The sequence below is a fragment of the Nematolebias whitei genome, chromosome 19 (assembly GCF_014905685.2).
Source record: "Nematolebias whitei isolate Nwh7 chromosome 19, NemWhi1, whole genome shotgun sequence".
In the NCBI taxonomy this organism is placed as follows: Eukaryota; Metazoa; Chordata; class Actinopteri; order Cyprinodontiformes; family Rivulidae; genus Nematolebias; species Nematolebias whitei.
In genome coordinates, this window is record NC_056516.1 from 12,934,733 (window position 1) to 12,954,274 (window position 19,542).

Below are 19,542 nucleotides of genomic sequence, written 5' to 3' on the forward strand. Positions count from 1 at the left end.
CCAATTAACACCAGCTGTCGGCCATCAACCTGATGAGGAGCAACACTACTTAAGGCTGCAGTCCAGTGCGACCCGACTCTGGAGCATTGCGCCTCATTTGGTATTTATGCTTTCGTCCTGAAAATATGTGTCTAAGAGAATTAGACTTACCCTGTTCTTTGTGCCCGCAGTATCCTGATTCCTCGAATCCTGTCTTGCCTGCCAGTCATCTGCCAGTCCTGCCTTGTTGCCTCTCGCTTGCCGGACCTGCCTTGCCTGCCATTGCATGTCAGACTTGCTTGGCCTCCCCTGCCTGATCCCCTTTGCTCGGGTGCCACTGTGGATTCCACTCTACCCCCCACTATAGCATTCACCACCTGTAAGAGAAACAAACATATCATCAACATCAACATCTACTCAGCCACTCTACCAGGACCAAATGACCCTGTTCTCTCTTTCAGGAGCTCCAGAGATACCAATTGTAAATTTCCCCTTACTGTAAATAATAAACACTGTTACCTTTTTATACATCTGAGTTTGGCTTTATCCTGGTCTCGTACAACTCTGGGTTCCGCCAGTCATTACAAGCACGAACATGAGCACACATGAACACATCAACATGAAACAGATCAGCAGCAACATGATGTGATTTTTCACAGTGATTATTCTGGTTAGATATTCATGAGTCTAACAGCCTCAGGGTAGAAGCTATTTCTCAGTCTAGTGGTTCTAAAATTAATGCTCCTTAACCTCCTTCCTGAGGGGAGCGGGACAAAAAGTGTGTGTGCTAGGTGAGTGTGGTCCTTCATGATGCAGGTGGCCCTCTTCCTGCATCTGGAGGTGTAGATGTCAGTGATGGTAGGGAGACTAACTCCAACAGACTTCTGTGCACCCTTCACCACTCTTTGCAAAGATTTTCATTCTGCAGCTGTGCAGCCTCCATGCCATGCAAGTAGAGTAAGTAAAGTCAGCAGCAGAGTGAAAAAATGTGATCAGTATGTCCTCCAGCAGTCTAAGCCTATAGCAGCATAACTAAGGGATAGCTCAGGAAACCCAAACCAACCCTAACTATTGGATTTATCATAAAGGAAAGACTTAAACCTAATCTTAAAAGTTGACAATGTGTCAGCCTCATAGACAGACACTGGAAGTTCATTCCACAAGAGAGGAGCCTGATGACTGAAAACTCTGCCTCCTTTTCTGATTTTGGAAACTCTAGGAACCACAAGTAAAACTGCAGAAAGCTCCTCACCCTATTTCTAAGGCTGAGCCCAGCCACCCTATGAAGGAAGCCCATTTTGCCTACTTGTATCTGGGATCTCATTATTTTGGTCATAATCCAAACCTCATAACCATAGGTGTTAGTCAAAATGCAAAGAGACTAGGACGTAACGGGAGTATGGGAGGGTCCGATACTAAGGCAGAAGAGGGCGAGAACCTAGCAACTAGTTCAACTAATACAAAAAGACCCCCTTCCTCACTGTTAATAGTTTGAACCAATCAAAATGGGATACATCCCGGAAAGAGGTAGGACTAGGAAAGCTTTATAATCCACTGCACGCACTCTCAGCTCTCAGCCAATCTTGAGGTTTTCGGCTCGCTAGAATCAAGGTGACGTCCTTGTTGATTGTCTCCCGAATGCATTCGGTTTTAAAACTGTACATGTACTCTTTTAATGGTGTGAAAATAAATGTGTTAAATTGGTATGGTATGGTATAAAGTATGGTATGGTATAAAGTTTATTCATTTAAAAAAAGTACAAAACAATTCCATAACAATATAAAAAAGATACAAGATATTTAAAATGAAAGGCAGCAGAAAGAAGAAAAAATCTTATTATATCTGCCCCTTTTTTCAAACAATTATTTCAATCATAATAATTTTCAAGTAACTGAACAAAATGAATAACTCTTTCTAATTTTTCTAATTCGAATACAAAACACACTAAGCTACTTCATATATATTTTTTTAACAATTCAGCTTTGATCTTTTTCTTAAATGTACACATTGACTTGGCATTTTTCACATCACTCTCTAGACCATTCCACAATCCAACTCCTTGGATTGAGGTAGACCTTCCCTTCAGACTAGTTCTGAATTTTGGTTTGACAAATATTTCTATCCCCTTAAGATTATAACAACTTTGTCTTTTAACAAAATTTCTTTGGATATTTAATAGTAATGTGTTATTTTGAGCCCTATACATAACTGATAAAATACTGTAATCTACCAAATCATGGAACTTCAATAACTTCAGTTGATAAAATAATGTGCTTGATGGATGACTGTAATGCTTTCTGGTGATAATTCTTATAACTCTTTTCTGTAAAATAAAAATAGGTTTTGTAAATGTTTTACACACTTTCCCCCAAACATCAATGCAATAGATTAAATGTGGAACAATGATTGTGTTATACAACATGTACAGAGCTTTATCATTTAATAATTCCCTGACTTTGTATAGTAATTGAAGGTGACGTCTCTTGAAGGTACCTCTTCGATCAACGACTCAGTGGGGTGAAGGTAATCCCAACAGTGCCTCCCTAGGGGGGTGCTTTGGGCATGTCCAACTGGGAGGAGACCCTGGGGAAGACCCAGGACACGCTGGAGAGACTACATCTCTAAGTTGACCTGGGAACACCTTAGAGTCCGCCCAGAAGAGCTGGAAGAGGTGGCTGTGGAAATAAATGTCTGGGCCTCCTGCTCAAACTGCTGCCCCCGAGACCTGACTTCGGTACAAGTGGAAGATAATGGATGGATGGATGGATGGATGTAGGTGTTCATCGGCAGTGAGTGCAAATATTCGGAGGTCGTGAGCTGACCTTTTCTGGGCGTGGGGGCCAGACTGTATCCCCCCTTTCTGGAAACCTTGAATCCCAAGTTTTCCGCAGAGCCTCTTGAGTACAAAACAGAAAAAGTTAAAACACAACCTCAAATAAATGTTTCCCAAAGCTTCGCTTACAGCAAACAAAATGAACACAGAAATAGTAAAATTGCCCTTTAGTCAAACATAGGGCCTGGATCTCTCGTTTCTTTTTTTAAATTTAAAAAAACTTTATTTTTTTTGTTTGTTTTTACATTTTCTAAAAAAATATTTTTAAAATAACCCATTCAGATCCAAACACGTTTTGTATCATTATGCAAAACAGTAAAAAATTAATAAAAAATAAAATACATTATCAAACAATTTCATATGCCCCAAAGGGAAAAAAAAAAATCAAATCAGTAAAAATTAAAGTAACAACCTGACTGCTCTTTACCAGAATATGTAAAAATTAAAAGTGCACTCATTCAACAGGAGCCAATAAACAAAACAAATAAAAGTTGAGATCTGTTCCAAAACTGCCAGAAAGATGTCCTCCTATGCAAACCTTTCCCCCTCCTGGCAAACCCTCTTTGCTGAAAAGGTGTACAGAAAAAAGTGACAGATCAATAATGCCGGGCTTATCAGAAGCCAGTAAAGGAAAAACCCACTTTCTGCTTGAAAAGTAAAATGTCAAAACAACAGAATTTCAAATGAAATTAAAAACTCTTTAAATGTAGAAGTGACCAAATCTACATAAAATAAGAATTTAAAGAAACAACCTGTGTTGTTTCCTTTCTGCTTATTAAATTTGTTGTTTCTAATAATGTCTGAATAATCCTACCTTAACCTTTCACCTTTGTTTGTTTGTTTTGTTTCTTCTGGAAAGGATCTCAGCAGAAAATACCTGACCTGATTCAACCTTATTAGACCTATACACAGTTGTTGATGTAAAAAAAAAAGACACAAAAAACAGTTTTCTTTTTTTGTTTTATTTTACAGACAAAACATAAATAGAGACATTATTTAAAAAAAAAAAAAAAAAAAAAGAGATTGTTTTTTGCAACAAAAAAAAGTATCCAAAATGTATTTTTTCTCAATATAGATTATGTACAGGATAAAATGCAGTCAAACAGAAATGGCATTCTGACTGTCAACAAGAAGACAAAGCAGTGAGGTTTCCTAACCAATAAATATAAATGATTTGTATCAGGTATGCTGCACTCAGCAAACATGAGTAATACCAGGGTAAGTAACTTCTAAAGGATATTCCCTTAATCTGCTTTTGTACATCACTGTGCTACACTCACTGATAGTCCTCCACCCACAATAAGTTTTACACATAAATTACAGTTGGGTTACAACAATGAGCCATCATAACACACTTAAAAGAAAGAAGAATAAAAAAAAATTGTATATGGAAATACACATTATCTTTTATCAGAAGGGAAAAGTGACTGACTGGTCAAAGTTTTCTGAAGCTGGCTATTTAGCACGTGACATTTGGTCTGAATGAAACAGTACCACTTTACAATAAGGCTCCCCTTATAGATGGCTAATAAATAGTCTATAAATACATTATTATTTCCCTTATAAACACTATAAATCAATAATATTTGATTATGCATTAATTAAGGGTGACAGAGACAAAACTGACCAGTTTCTTGTCAAAAAGTGAGACAAATCTGTTCACCTATATATTTAATCTAGAGTTGTTATATTAAACATTCCAGACTAACTTACTACCTTGTAAGCACAATAAGCATTTGTAAATCTATTTCTTTAGCATATACTATTGTACTTTATCACTGCATTATAAGTATCTACAGCTAATATTATATACTAAAGAAATAGATTTACAAATGCCTATTGTGCTTACAAGGTAGTAAGTTAGTCTCAAATGTTTAATACAACAACTCTAGATTAAATATATAGGTGAACATATTTGGCAAGAAACCGGTCAGTTTTGTCTCTTTCACTCTTAATTAATGAATAATAAGCAGTTATTAATGATTTATAAAGTGTTAATAGAGGAATTAATAACATATATAATATAATATATATATAAACTATTTATTAGCCATCTAAAAGAAGAGCCTTATTGTAAAGTGGTACCGATAGTGTGTGTGTGTGTGTGTGTGTGTGTGTGTGTGTGTGTGTGGGGGGGGGGGGGGGGGTTGGTGTCTGTGTGTGTGTTTCTACAATTTAGTGTGAATTTTGGCTGTAAAGCTTTTCTGGCATTTCTGGTACTTGCTATGACTTCCTCTGCTTCATTCTCTAGTTAGAAGCTGCCAGCTCATAGAAAGGTACAATCCTGAAATACGAATATGGTGAATGAAGAAATGTGGATATATGTAAATATAGTTTGGATGTTTTGCTAGAACATTTTTTTTAAGCGAACCCTGCTGAATTTCAGTTGGTGACCCGTGGCTTAAGGAAAGGAATTTTCTCACAATATTTGAAGCAGAAACACAAACATGTCATCATTTTGTTGGTATTATATTTAGACACACTTGGGGTCTTGTGTTAGTTTAGAGGTGAGGCTATGACATTTTTGTTTTCAAAAAAATAGTGTTTTGGAATTTTAATGACGTTCTGGGCTTTTAAAGACTTATTTTTTCATTCTGGAACCCATTTGCAGGAATACCATTTTGAAGTTCTTAAAATGTTTCCATGTGGACATCAAGCTGAAATAAAAAAAAGTTAAAAAATAAAAATACAAAAGTATATTCAAAAAAACACTATTTCATTGTGGATCGTCCTCAAGATGCACAAAACAGCTTTAATCCACACTCATTGGACAGACAACTGCACAATCGCAAAACACGCACAGGGAAACGACAGCAAAGGAAAGCTATGGGATGGCTGGGTTGGGTCGGAACGCTTGTAAAGAAAAAAAACCTTGAAGGACAATGTAAGCACAACATTTTGCAAACTACTTTGTTGCTGGGTGCCACTTCTCAAAAATTACCCTCCTGTGCTTGGCAGGAGGAAGGATTATGACTTTGTGCCAATGAGCAAATACACTTGCATAAATCATCCATCATGTTTGGCGGTTAATTACTCTTGTTTACCCTCTGAGTAACCTCAGGATGGGGTGGCACAAAAGGAGGGGGTTTTGTTAAACGAGATATAACAAAATAGGAATCTGCTGATGCTCTTCGTCAGTGAGTAATTCACAGGAGTAAAATCACATAATAGGCTTGAACCTGGGTGTTAGAGAATTAGGCAAGGTTGCTGAGGTTTTGAGGATGGCAGCTCCATCAACCTATTGTGGCTGCTCGCTTTTCTGGGGTCATCTTTGTAAAGGTGAGAGCTGAGACCAGTCAATCAGACAGGATGTACAGCAGGCTCTGACTGTAGCTTATTTCATTATAGGAAAAACTACATAAATTCACAAAATGAGAGGAAGAGGCACAGAGGGAATATTTGTATTACTCTTCTAACACTGGCTTTCAATGCACCCACCAGCATTACCACAGCTTTCTTCTTCATTACCCCCAAAGCCCCAGCCCATAACCGATTGCCTTTTACATTCTAATCTAAGAGCTCATCTGCATTCAAGATAATTAACAGCCGTTTGTCATGATTTAAAGACAAGACCTACACCATTGTTATAGGAGAGGTTAGAGTTTTGTAGAGTGGATTTCATACATTAAACTTAAGTCAACACATAGCATGGCCTAATATGTGTGGTGCTGCATTCGTATGACGAGATGAATGTAAAGTGCTTGATAAGAAACTAAATGAGATTTATATAAAACAGTAAAAACAACAGAATCAAAAACTGAGGGACATGAATTGGGTTTGAGAACATGGATTTTAGAACTGGTCTGATTCAGGCAAGTGCAATATTGAGACACTAGAAGAAAGATTAACAAAGCACAATGTGGAAATGTAGGGAGTCCCCAAGAAAAAACGAAAAAAAAAACTAGCATGTCTCAGAAAAAAGTACAGTCAGTCCAAGAGTAAAACCCATCATCCATCCAGCACAGTGGATGAGCTTTATGGTTTATCTAAACCCTCAGGCCTGAGTTCACCCTGGCACCCAGCTCTGGTTGTTATGTGCTGGCAGACGGCAAGCAAAAGCCCCTAAGCTCATGCCCATTCCCATGCCCACCCCCTGTGACAGAGAACCATCAAAGTTGAAATCCACATGGTCTTTGTTTATAAAGTCATTGAGCAGAATGGAGTCCACATTGCAGTCAAGACCATTAGTGACATTTTCCATCTCCAATTGGCCAGCCATTCTGTTATGAGAGTTGTGCTGTTGTCCCTGGTATTCAGAATTTCCTGTCTGGTTGTTGTGATGATAGTAGTCTTGCCAAGAGTCAGTCATACCATGTTGGTGAGCTCCAGGGTAAGACCGATGGCATGGGTGAGGTGCAGTTGCCAGGCGGCAGGGGTCCTGGGGAACATCCATAATTCCTGCAGGGTTTAGTGGAAGGGAAGGGGATGTGGGGAAGTGGGGGCGAGGCCCAAAGTGGTTAGAGGTCTTGAGACTATAAGGCTGCAAGATGTCAGGGCTCACCCGTGGAGACAGAGCCTGTTGGTGAGGCCCATTGTGCATAGGGTTATGAGGGTTGTGGGGGGGATGACTGTGCAAGTGACTCTGACTTGAGCGAGGGCTGTTATCATGACAAGGATTTACTTTATTTCTGTGACTATGTTCATGACTCTGACCATAATCGTGGGGAGTATGGGGCTTGTGACTGTAGTCAAGGCTAGCTTGGTGTTTATGACCAGGATTATGGTTCTGATGATGGGCTGTGTTTTGCTGTTGGACTGAGCCATGACCACTGTGTAGACTAGGATTGGGTGTAAGCTCTTGGCTGTGATTGTGGCTGTGATTTTGATTGTGGCTGTGATTTTGATTGTGGTTGTGTTGGCTGTGAACACAATTTTCTTGTGTTAATAACACATTTGTTTTGCATCCCTGGCTTAGCATAGTGTCTTTGTTGCTGTATGCAGGACCTCCTATAAGCAGACTCTGCAGGGCATTGCACTCTGAGTAGGCTCTCATTGGCCGCGGAAAACTAACTGAATTGTTCTCCTGAATGGTCTCCATAGGACTGTGATGCTGTAAAATGCCCATGGAAGACTGTCCATACAAAGGTCCACAATAAGGTCTCTCTGTTTTTGTCCCAGACACATAATATCCATTACATTTAATTTGCTGTGGCTGGGAGTAGCCACTCTTATCAAGACTAATTGTGCCTGTCAGGTTGGTGAGCTGAGGCAACTCCACATTGGGACAGTAGCCTCCAGTGCCCAAGGCTGGGGAGTGTGCACTGGTGGGACTAGGGTATAGGCGTGGAGATGTTGAACAAGATAGTCCACCCTCTTCAGGTTCATCAGTGTCTCCCTCTGCTAGGATTGGAGAAAGGCAACCACTCAGCGTAGAGGCAGAGGATGAGGTACGGGAATGAATGTCTGTCCAGGTATCGTACTCCTCTCCATTAATGCCGACACTACCTTTCCTTGCTGGACTGCCTTGCTCTGGGGAACCCTGCATTGCTGAACCAGCTCCCTGAACTTGTCCTTGTTCAAGACCTATGGGCCTTGCTCTTTTTCGGCTTATGCGGCCCTTTGACTTCAAATAGCGTGTCCCGTTTTCTATAGAGGCTACCCGTCGTCTGGGTCCCTTACCCATCTTTCCTCCTTCTGGGTTAAGCACCCACCAGGAACTCTTCCCTGATCCTTCATTTTGCATCCGGATGAAGCGACTGTGCAGAGACAAGTTGTGTCTGATTGAATTCTGGAAGGGCAGAAGAGAGAGAAGAAAAAGACAAGTAAAAACATGATACATTTATTATTCCACAAATGAACCAAACAAACATTTACGATTACTACCTCAAATCAGAAACAGTTGGGACATGAAGTAAATTGTAAATAAATAATTAATAAAACATATTAATTATTAATTAAATTGAATATTAAATATATTATTAATTGGGGCAACTGTAGAGCGACCATCCTCCAATGGGAGAGTTTTGACACTGAACCCCTCATTGCCTCCAATGTGTGTCCCACATTGTGTATGAATGTGGTCTACTTTATTTGAATTTATTTTTTGTCTTCTGTGGCTATAAAACACCCCAAAACATTAGCACGGAAAAATAAAATAAAAACTCATTTTAATGAAACATGAACATTTGTGTTGAACTTAAATATAATATAAAATGTGATGCTTAGTTGTGTTAAGAAAATGTTCTGGATTTACTTTTCTTCTCTTGTCAGTCTAATTCACTTAGCAGCTCCTCTCTACTTTTAGTGCAGCATATGGCTGGACGATATGGCCAAAACTTTTATCACTATATATTTCTTAATTTCGGTCGCTAACGATATAATTTTGATATTGATATAAACAATATAAAAGCCTCAGGAAAACTGTACAAATAAATTAATGTTCACCTTTTATTTGTATATAGCCTTCAAAAAAATTTGAAATCACTGTCAAATAAACATAAAACTCTCAACTTTGTCAGTTTCTTTTAAATTTATTAATTAATTTAAGAGAAACAAAATAAACAAAACAAATTCATCAAAAAGAAAAAAAAACATTGAATGAAAAGTGTGCAGAAAGAAGAAGAATATCTGCTCCTTTACAAAATAACTACAAATAACAACTCAGGCTTGAACCCCGAAGCGAAGACAAAAAACATCAGGCATTCTTCACAGAGTATCACACTTTCCTAACAATTTTAACTTAATTATCTTTTTAAACATATAAATGTTCTAGAAATGTTTATGGTGATATCAAAACAATTCCACAATCCTGTTCCCAGAATTACAACGCAGCTCCTTCAGACCAGTTCTAAATGGAGGTTTTACAAACATTTCCATTCCCTTAAGGTTATAATGACTCTCGTTTTTATGAGCTTTATACATGACTTGTAAAATACTATATTCAACCAATCATAAAATTTTAATAATTTCAATTGATAAAGGTTGAATGAATAAATGATGAAATAATATATTTGTTGGGTGACCATAGCACTTCCTACTAATAATTCTTAAAGCTGCAACATTTTTCAGTCAGGTGGAACAAACCAGTTCTGCTTGTGATAAGATTGTTCCACTTTGGAGTAAGCTGTTGGAGGAAGAATCAGTTTTGTTGTGTGTTTCCTTGACTGATGAAGCCTTCCGGATCGAAGGCGAAACGTTTCAGCACAAAAAAATAAACAGTCCAGATGACCTGACTGAAAAATGTTGGATTTTATACCTGGATTATTGAGCATGGACTTTGTTAATTCTTATAGCTCTTTTTGTAAAATAAAAATAGGGTTTATAATTGTTTTGCATGCTTTTCCCCAAACTTCAGTACAATAGATTAAATATGTAACAATCATTACATTATACAATATATATAAAGCTTTGTCATTCAAAAACTCTTACTTTATTTTGCTATTTTTATTCTTGAGTAATTTACATGAGATTTCCATGTCATCTTCTCATCAGTAACGACATATTAATAGTTTTAACTTTAAACACCATAACATAGCCCATGCAGCAGATATTTGCTGCATGTGTTTCTCTTTCGATACAGCTGGGGGGTTGTTTCAGGGACACGCTGGCTCAAACTTTTATTGTGCTTCATCTTCTGACTCTCAGCATATTCTATCGAGTGGAACCTCTTCAGATGAAACAAGTTAGATGTGTTCCCACCGCTAGTTAGAATGACTCTCCATCACATTTTGCGGCATTGAAACCTGCAGTTTATTGGATCTTAGAAAGCCGAACCACTTCTACATCGCCAAATTAGTCTTTCCTCTCTTATCAGTGATGTCATCTGCTTTCTCTTCGCTTGTGAAAGTTTGTTCAGTCACATTCTGACGGTCATGGGCACTCATTTTGAAGCGAATACTTAACAAGTGTTGGAGATTAGCCTAGCCTAGCCTGCTACCGCTGACTCCTTCTGGACTCGAGCTCTGCGTAACATCTACATCACCACGCACTTATATAGTTGTGTTGCACCTTTTTCTGTCAGGGTTGAAGCGGAAAAAGAAATGCATCAGTGAAACTCTGTAATCATATTGAAATATTGAAAATGTGCTGAAAACTCATATCATCGTTATTAAATAAAAGTATATCACGATATATATTGATATTGAATTATTGTCCAGCTCTAGTGCAGCAGCTCACATCATATAGATTTGTTAAACGGTTGAGGAGGAGAGTAATCAATCTGGCTTTATGTACAGGCTAAATAATAAAATAACTATAAAGTGATTGATAATAAGAACTTTGTAGGCCCTTATTTGAGTTCCATGTTCCAACATTTAAATCATAAACTTTACACTAAAAGCAACACTTGCATGTTGAAATCTAAAAAATAAAATAAAATAAAAAACATGATGCAAAAACTAGCAGCTCTTAAAAAAGTTTCTGATGGATTTAGAATGATTTCTTTCTTTCTTTGTAATCAGTGCATGTGTTTTTTAATCTTCTCATCCATCTTAAATATATAATTAACAGCTCTGATTGGTCTATCGTTTTTATTGTCTGTATTTCTATTCCTGGTGACCAATTTTTTTTCTCCATTGTACTTTAAGCAGTACAGTAGTTCCTTCAGCAGGCTGCTGATGAAGCCCTCTGGATAGAGGGCAAAACATCTTTCCACAAAGAGAAACTGTCCAGATGACCTGACTGACCGTTATTGGAAGATTTATAAAGTTAAAAAAATGAATAGATGAACATCCATCCATCCATTATCTTTACCCGTTTATTCCATTTTGGGTCACGGGGGTCGCTGGTGCCCATGGCCAGCAATCACTGTGCGAGGGGCGGGGTACACCCTGGATGGGTCGCAAGTCCATCACAGGGACACATAGAGACAAATGAGACAAACAATCATTCACTCTCTCACTCACACCTAGGGACAATTTAGAGTTACCAATCAGCCTAACATGCATGTTTTTGGACTGTGGGAGAAAACCGGAGCACCCGGAGAAAACCCACGCATGCACGGAGAGAACATGCAAACTCCACCCAGAAAAGTCCCTGGACCAGGGTTTGAACCAAGGACCTGCTCGCTGAGAGGCAGCAGCTCTACCAGTTGCGCCACCGTGCTGCCATAGATGAACATATTAAGCAAATAGTTAAGAAATTTCCATTAAATCATTATAGGCATGGGCATTAGTTCATTTTTCTGTTTTGAGGGTTTAGTTAAAATGGTCTTTTCCCAGAGTTGACTGATTGTACAACATATGGCTTCAGTAATTTTTAAAACAAAAATTAAGTAAACATGTTTGAATTCATTATAGATTTTTAACTTGCTGATGACTACAAAAAGCTTGTGCTAATGTGCAACTTGCTAAGAAACAAACAAATATTAGTAAGGGTGTGTGTATTTGTTCAACTTAAACTTTGACAGTGTTGATTACAAGAAATAATTACACCAATATATTTTTTATTGAAATAAAGCGAGAGGAACAAAGAAAGTTTAGATGAAGAGCCGTTATCAGCTTCTTACTGGGGCTGATCACCTCTTGGTAGTGTTGAAATAAAATTCAGGATTACTTCATATTTTCCCCAACAATGGAACATTTTTTCAGTTTCAACATTTGATACAGTGGGGTGTCCTGGAGTACAGAACACTGCAGTGGAGAGCATCCTGTGCTCCAGCATCAATGTGTGGCATGGAGTCTGCACAGCTGCAGAAAGAAAAGCTTTGCAGAGAGTGGTGAAGGCTGCACAGAAGACTGTTGGAGTCAGTCTCCCCACCATCACAGACATCTACTCCTCCAGATGCAGGAAGAGGGCCACCTGCATCATGAAGGACCCCACTCACCCAGCACACACTTTTTGCCCCGCTCCCCTCAGGCAGAAGGTTGAGGAACATTAAGTGTGGAACCACTAGACTGAGGAACAGCTTCTACCCTGAAACTGTTAGACTCGTGAATCCCTAGTCAGTATTATCACTGTGAAAATTACTGTGAAAAAAAAAATCACTGTAAAGCTATTTGATTGTTGACATGTGCTGCTGACTATCCATGCTGCTGATCTCATGCTGCTGATTTATTTCATGCTGCTGTGTTCATTCATCCTCATCTGCTCACACAGACTCGTGTTCATGCTGCTGTTGTTTGGTGCATTGTTTTGTACTATTAGTGCTTAGTGTATTCTTAGTTTAGTGTATTCTTAGTTCATATCTTAGATTTTATTACTGTTTTTCTTTACAATTTGTATTTTTGTTGGATGTAACTGGGACCCTGTGTGCATAGTTTCGTTCCACCCCATGTACCACATGTGATGTGAATGACAATAGAGAATCTTAAATCCTTGAATAAATTTACTTTGTTCTATTGTGAATAAAATATGGCTTTGTGAGATTTACAAAGCACTGCACTCTGTTTTCATTTAAATGTTATACAAAGTTCCAATTTTATCTAGAATTTAGGTGCTAAATATTCACTAGAGATCACAATCATTTATACTAATGGCTAAATTACTTCACTAAATTAATGCTTCACTGCAAATTAGAAAAAAAGATGGTCCAAAAAATTGTAAAGAGCTTGAAAAGTGAAAGACCAAGGGGTACCTCCCTTGACCACCCTCTTCCCCTTACACACACTCACTGAGTCATAACATGAACATGGGTACAACCTTCACATCAAAACTTTTCAGAGTGTTCAGAAATGAATCACAAACCAATCAACAACAGCTCATATAGATTATGGGGTCTCCAAAAATAAAAGCCTGAGATCCATTCAGACCTTCTACAGAAGGATACAGAGGAGAAATTATTTGGCAGAAGAAAGTCAGAAAAAATAAAATACATAAAACACCAGAATGAAAAAAGAAACACTAAGATGGGGTTAAAATAAAATGACAATGTCACTTCATCTCTTTAAAATCATGATTTGGTAAACATGACCATATGCTAAGATATCAAACCTTTCAGATGGACTACCACATTAAGGACAGGTTGGATGTAGTGGCTGGGAGTGTTGTGTTTGTGGGGCAGGGTGCGGAGGGCAAGACTTTCCAGATCCATGTTTAAATGTAAGATTGATGACTGTAGAGTAAATCCCAGACTGGCAACACCATTTGGATGCTGTGCCAACCTGGAATGAGCTAATGAAACATAAGCCTGTCTAAAGAACTGCTTAGCATGGGTACCCACATCTGCCTCTACCAAGTTCATCCAAATCTTGTTCAATCGTTCTTCCACCACTTTGTTGTTTTCCTCTTTTCCGATCTTTTGGCAAGAACAAGTCTCCAACACATTTTGCCTATACACTGTATGCAATGGTACACATTCTTTTTTTTTTCCTCTCTAGAGATATCTTGTCTATTCTACCCTGTTTATTACCTGCACATAGCTCACAATCTCTGTCTCCTGTTATCTTCAGTCGTTCTCTATCTTCATTCACTCCCCACCTCCTGTCCAATTTTCTTGCTCTCAGCCCCATTCATCTCCCTCTTGGTGTCCCAGCCTCTCTTGATCACAACATTGATCATTCTCTCGCTCTCCCTCCACATTCATATTCTTGTGCCTTCTGCGGCTTCCACCATATCCCCCCATCACTCATTTATTCACAGTGAAAGAAGAGCAAATATGGCCAAACATTGAGAGATGTAAATTTGTGTTAGTTGAACAAGGCTGGGCGGTGCTATCCAAACAGTCAGTGTTAAAGATGAGATTTATGGCCCTTTGAAGGGAGACAGATCTGGATCTGTTTTTCTCAAAGAGTTTTTCAAAAGAGCCATTCTTTTGAACGGTTAGACACATGAAGACTAACCCCCTCCCTTCCTGAGTGCATGTATGTCAATCACAGCTGCTGTGCTACTCCCCTTTACCTGTTATTCTTTGTCTCAGTGGAATACAGAAAGAAAATAGCATGTGTGTGTGTGTGTGTGGGGGGGGGGGGGTGTCTGCATCTGTGTGAAACGCAAAAGAATAAAATCATGGGTCATACCTGTCAACAGCTTAGCTCTTATTGGAGGCAATTCGGATAGTTCATGAACTTCACATCGTTTATCAGCATGCGGCTTTTGAACACACACCTTCTATGGTAAGGATCACAAATGGCTGACACCAGTTCAGATTTTTACCAAAACTGAGTCTTTTCTGGACCAACCTAATTGGCTGTTAAGTTTCAATTTATTTATATGCACACACACAAACACCCCCCCCCCCCCCCCCTCCACCACCCACCACCACCACCACCACACACATACAGGCTTGTTCACATAGTGGCATTTTGACAGTGTTAAGCATTCTGTCCACAAATGTCACGTTCCAGTAACCCAATTCTCAATGTGAATGTGAAAGACAGATATAGAGGCCAATTCAAAGTCATATACATTTTTTCTTCTTCTTTCGGCTGCTCCCTTCTTCAGAGGTCTCCACAGCGAACTAACTAGCATGAAGACTTGGCAATTGTTTTAACCGGATGCCCTTCCTGATGCAATCAGAGACCACCGAGCTACCACAGCCCTCTGTGTGGAGCAGAGAGCTGCCATGTAGGGCGTCCAGGGGAGCAGATGGTGGGGGTTAAGGGCCTTGCAAAGGAGGGTGAAGGCAGGTGTGGGTGTTTCACCTTTCACACCCACATTTTTGATGTTGTCGGTCCAGGGAGTTGAACCGGCGACCTTCCGATCACAGGCCCATATATGTATATATATATATATATATATATATATATATAAATTCAAAAATACTTTATTAATCCCAGAGGGAAATTATATGTTGTGGTAACTCATCATCCTGGTTTCATTAAAGAGTTGTTCTAGATGCTGATGGCTGTGGGCAGGAAAGATCTCTTGTAGCGGTCTGTCCTACAATGGATCTGAAGAAGCCTCTTACTGAAGACACTCTGATGTTGTATGACGGTCTGATGAAGAGGGTGCTGAGGGTTGTCTATAATGTTCTTCATTTTATGAAGAATCCTTCTTTGTACTATCATCTCCAAAGTTCTAGAGGAGTCCACAGGACTGAGACAGCCTTCTTTATGAGCTTGTTGATCTTTTTTAAGTCACTTGCTCTGGTGCTGCTCCCCCAGCAGATGATGGCAGAAGAGATAGCGCTCTCTACAACAGACTTATAGAAGTTATGCAGCATCTTGCTGCAAACATTGAAGGACTTCAGCTTCCTCAAGAAGTACAGTCTGCTCTGTCCCTTCAGGTGAACCCCAAGATATTAATACTTCTCTACCACCTCCACTTCTTCTCCCATGATGGAAATAATGTTGAACCTGTTCCTGTTTTTCCTGAAATCTACAATCATCTCATTAGTTTTGTTCACATTCAAGATGAGATGATTGTTTCCACACCATACCACAAAGTGGTCCACCAGTTCCCTGTACTCAGCTTCTTGTCCATCTCTGATGCACCTGACCACTGCAGAGTCATCAGAATATTTCTGCAGATGACAGGAGTCTGTTTTTTACTGGAAATCTGAGGTGTATAGAGTGAAAAGGAATGGTGAGAGTACAGTCCCCTGTGGTGCTCCTGAGCTACTGACCACCTGGTTAGACACACAACCCTTCAGTCTCACAAACTGTGGTCTGTTTGTCAGGTAGTCTTTGATCCAGGTGATTGTTGAGGCCTCCACCTGAGTCTTCTGGAGTTTCTGACAGTAAATCAGGCTGGATTGTGTTAAATGCACTGGAGAAATCAAAGAACATGACTCTCACAGTGCTGTCTGATTTTTTTTAGATGACAGTGAGTTTGCTGAAGCAGGTGTATGATGGCATCTTCAACTCCAAGTCCACGCTGATAAGCAAACTGCAGTGGGTCCTGATATGTGCTTGTTTGTTTAGTCAGGTGGGTCAGCAGAAGTCTCTCTAGGACCTTCATGATGTGGGATGTCAGGGCAACAGGTCTATAATCATTGAGGACTGATGGGTGAGTTTTCTTTGGCACTGGAACAAGGCAGGATGTTTTCCACAACACTGGAACCTTTTCCTGGGTCAGGCTAAGGTTGAAGAGGTGCTGCAGAACCCCATAGAGCTGCTCTGCACAGACCTTCAGGACTCTGGGACTGACACCATCTGGACCTGCAGCCTTATTCCAGTTCATTCTCTCCAGCTGCTTCCTCACCTGACTTCTAGAGGTGCAGAGGGGGGAGGCAAAGGAGGTATTAGCATCATCTGATTTGGTTGAAGACCAATATGTAGAAGAAGGGTCCATGACTGAGGTGGCAGACACAGTATTTGAGGTGTGACAGGACAGCTTTGGGTCAAAGGAGGGTGGTATATCTGTTTGGCTGTGGGCAAGAGGAGGATGCTGAGCTTGTTCCTGAACTGAATCTATTGAAGAACATGTTCAGTTCATTGGCTTTGTCCAGGCTTCCATCCTTCTGATCCTCCTTCTGCTTTAAGCCTGTGATCTTTTTCCCTGACCACACCTCTCTGATATTGTTCTGTTGGAGCTTGCTCTCCAGCTTCTTCTTGTACACCTCCTTGCTGTTTCTGATCTTGACTTTTAGTTGCTTCTGTGTACTCCTCAATAATTCCCTGTCTCCCTCCCTTAAGGCTCTTTTTTTCTGGTTTAGCAGTTCCTTCAGGTTAGTGGTGATCCAGGCTTTGTTTTTGGGGAAGCATCTCACTGTTCTGGTGGAGATGGTGTTGTTTATACAGAAGTTTATATAGTCGGTCACACACTCAGTCATGTCATTGATGTCCTTTCCATGTTGCTGGCACAGTGCATCACAGTCTGAAGCCTCAAAACAACCCCACAGGGTTTCTTCAGCTTCCATTGACCATTTTCTCACTGTTCTCTTTATTGCAGGTTGTCTCTGAACAATGGGAAGATAAGAGAGAAGAGAAACACAAGATTGTGATCTGATTTGCCAAGAGAGGGTCTTGCTTTAGCCATGTATGAATCCTTGAAATTTGCATAAAACAAGTCCAGCGTTTTGTTTTCTCTGGTAGAGCAGTTGACAAATTGTTGGAATGTCGGAAGTGTAGCAGAGAGTGGCGCATGATTAAAATCCCCAGATATTGCAACAAACGCACTAGGGTGTTGTGTCTGTAGCTTAGCAACCTCGGAGCTGATGACATCACACGCAGTCTCGGCAACAGCATTGGGTGAAATGTAAACAGATGTCAAAATAACACTGGTGAACTCTCTTGGCAAAAATATGGATGACAACTTGGTGCTAACAGTTCAATATCTGGACTGCAGAGATGACACTTCACAGTAACATGGCCAGGATTACACCATCTGTTGTTCACAAGCGCTGTCAACCCACCTCCTTTGGCTTTTGCCACTCCTCTTTAAATCTCTATCTGCTCGTATGGTCAGAAAGCCTGGCAGAGAAACGCTGGAGTCGGGGATATGATCCTGCAGCCATGTCTAAGTGAAACACATAAAACTGCATTCCCGATACTCTGGATGGGTCCTTGCTAAGGGTTGAAGTTCATCCAACTTGTTTCCCAGCAATCTCATATTACCCATCATGATCTATGGAAGAGATGGTTTGAACTCCATTCTTCTCTCTTTCACCCTCTTCTTTGCTCCTGCTCTGCATCCACGATGCCTCCTTTTCAACTCATTTGGGATTTGGGGCTGTAGTTGAGATATTATTTGCACTTTGGAGATGTTAATCAGATGCTCCCGGTTGTAAAAAATTACCTTGTTGTTATGGTTATGCATCATAACAAATGTCCAAAAGTAAAGATATTAATGTAAAAATCCTTCCAGCTGCACAGCATCCAACACCAGAGGAAATAATCATCCAAAAAAGTGATTTATATGTGATTTTTTCATCTTTCTGCACTCTTTTCATTCAATGTTTTCATTTTGATGATTTTTTTTTAATTTTGTTTCATTTAAATGAATGAATAAATTAATAAAACAAAATGTTAAATGGCTTCAAACATCTGCTAAGTTCATGGCATAAACCAACAGACATGTTCCCGTTTTTAGTATTTTACATCACTTTATAATGTAGCTGTTTATGTTTTTAATATATATAATTTTCAAATCATGTTTTTTATGATTGTCTACTATTGTACTGATAAATATCTCCTGGAGGGTAAACTATATCTTGACTGCAAGTATTAAGCTGAGAAATCCTTCGTTTTCTACAACTGATAGTGGTTGGTCATTAATTATGATGAAGTTTAGCAACTTCTCTGTAAATATTTGAGCTCCGTGGTTTCAGCGATGTCTACTTTTTGTTCAATCCGAAGCAGGCAGCCTGATTTGGGGCAGCCGTGCTCAGTCTGTCCCTCAGAGACGGGCAGACTGAGCGGGGCAGATTGGACGCGGCTGGCCGGGGTCGAGTCGCCTCTTTTGGTTTGACCAAAGAGTACTGCCCCGCTGAAGCCCCAGAGCTCGAATGTCCATCGTAAAACTAACTTTAACGTGGTTTAATGTGGCGCTATGACTCTGCAGACATTGCACGGTGCTGTCTTGTGGTGTTTTTAGTGTAAAACACTTCCACACAGTGGACATGTTTAGATGAAAAGTTTGTAAGCTGTTGGCCACAGTGCTGCTAACTCAGTCCTCACGTTGTAACTGGCTGCAAACTATGAACTGGATTTCCTGAATGTGAGGCGGGTCTTATTACTCTGGGTTCATGAGACACGCCGCCGTTCAGGAAATCCATTCCATAGTTTGAAGCCAACATGCATCATGGAACGGAAATATCGGCAGGTGGATCGGAAAATCCGATATGTAAATTATGCTGGTATCGGAGGCCGATACCGGATCGGATCAGCCCCATCCCTAACCTGAATGACAACCTCAGCTGGAGCTGCAACACCACCAGCCTGATGAAGAAAGCTCATCAGAGACTCTACTTC

The 19,542-nt window shown here is 39.8% G+C and overlaps 1 protein-coding gene across 1 annotated transcript in view; it reads right to left on the bottom strand.

The window, feature by feature from the left end:
• Positions 1 to 6,818: 6,818 nt before the first annotated feature.
• The window catches only part of foxo6b (forkhead box O6 b), an 80,220-nt gene continuing 67,496 nt past the window's right edge, over positions 6,819 to 19,542 (bottom strand). The window contains exon 2 of the mRNA XM_037692783.1: positions 6,819 to 8,540. Coding sequence (XP_037548711.1) covers positions 6,819 to 8,540 — 1,722 coding nt within the window. The remainder of the gene's footprint in view (positions 8,541 to 19,542) is intronic.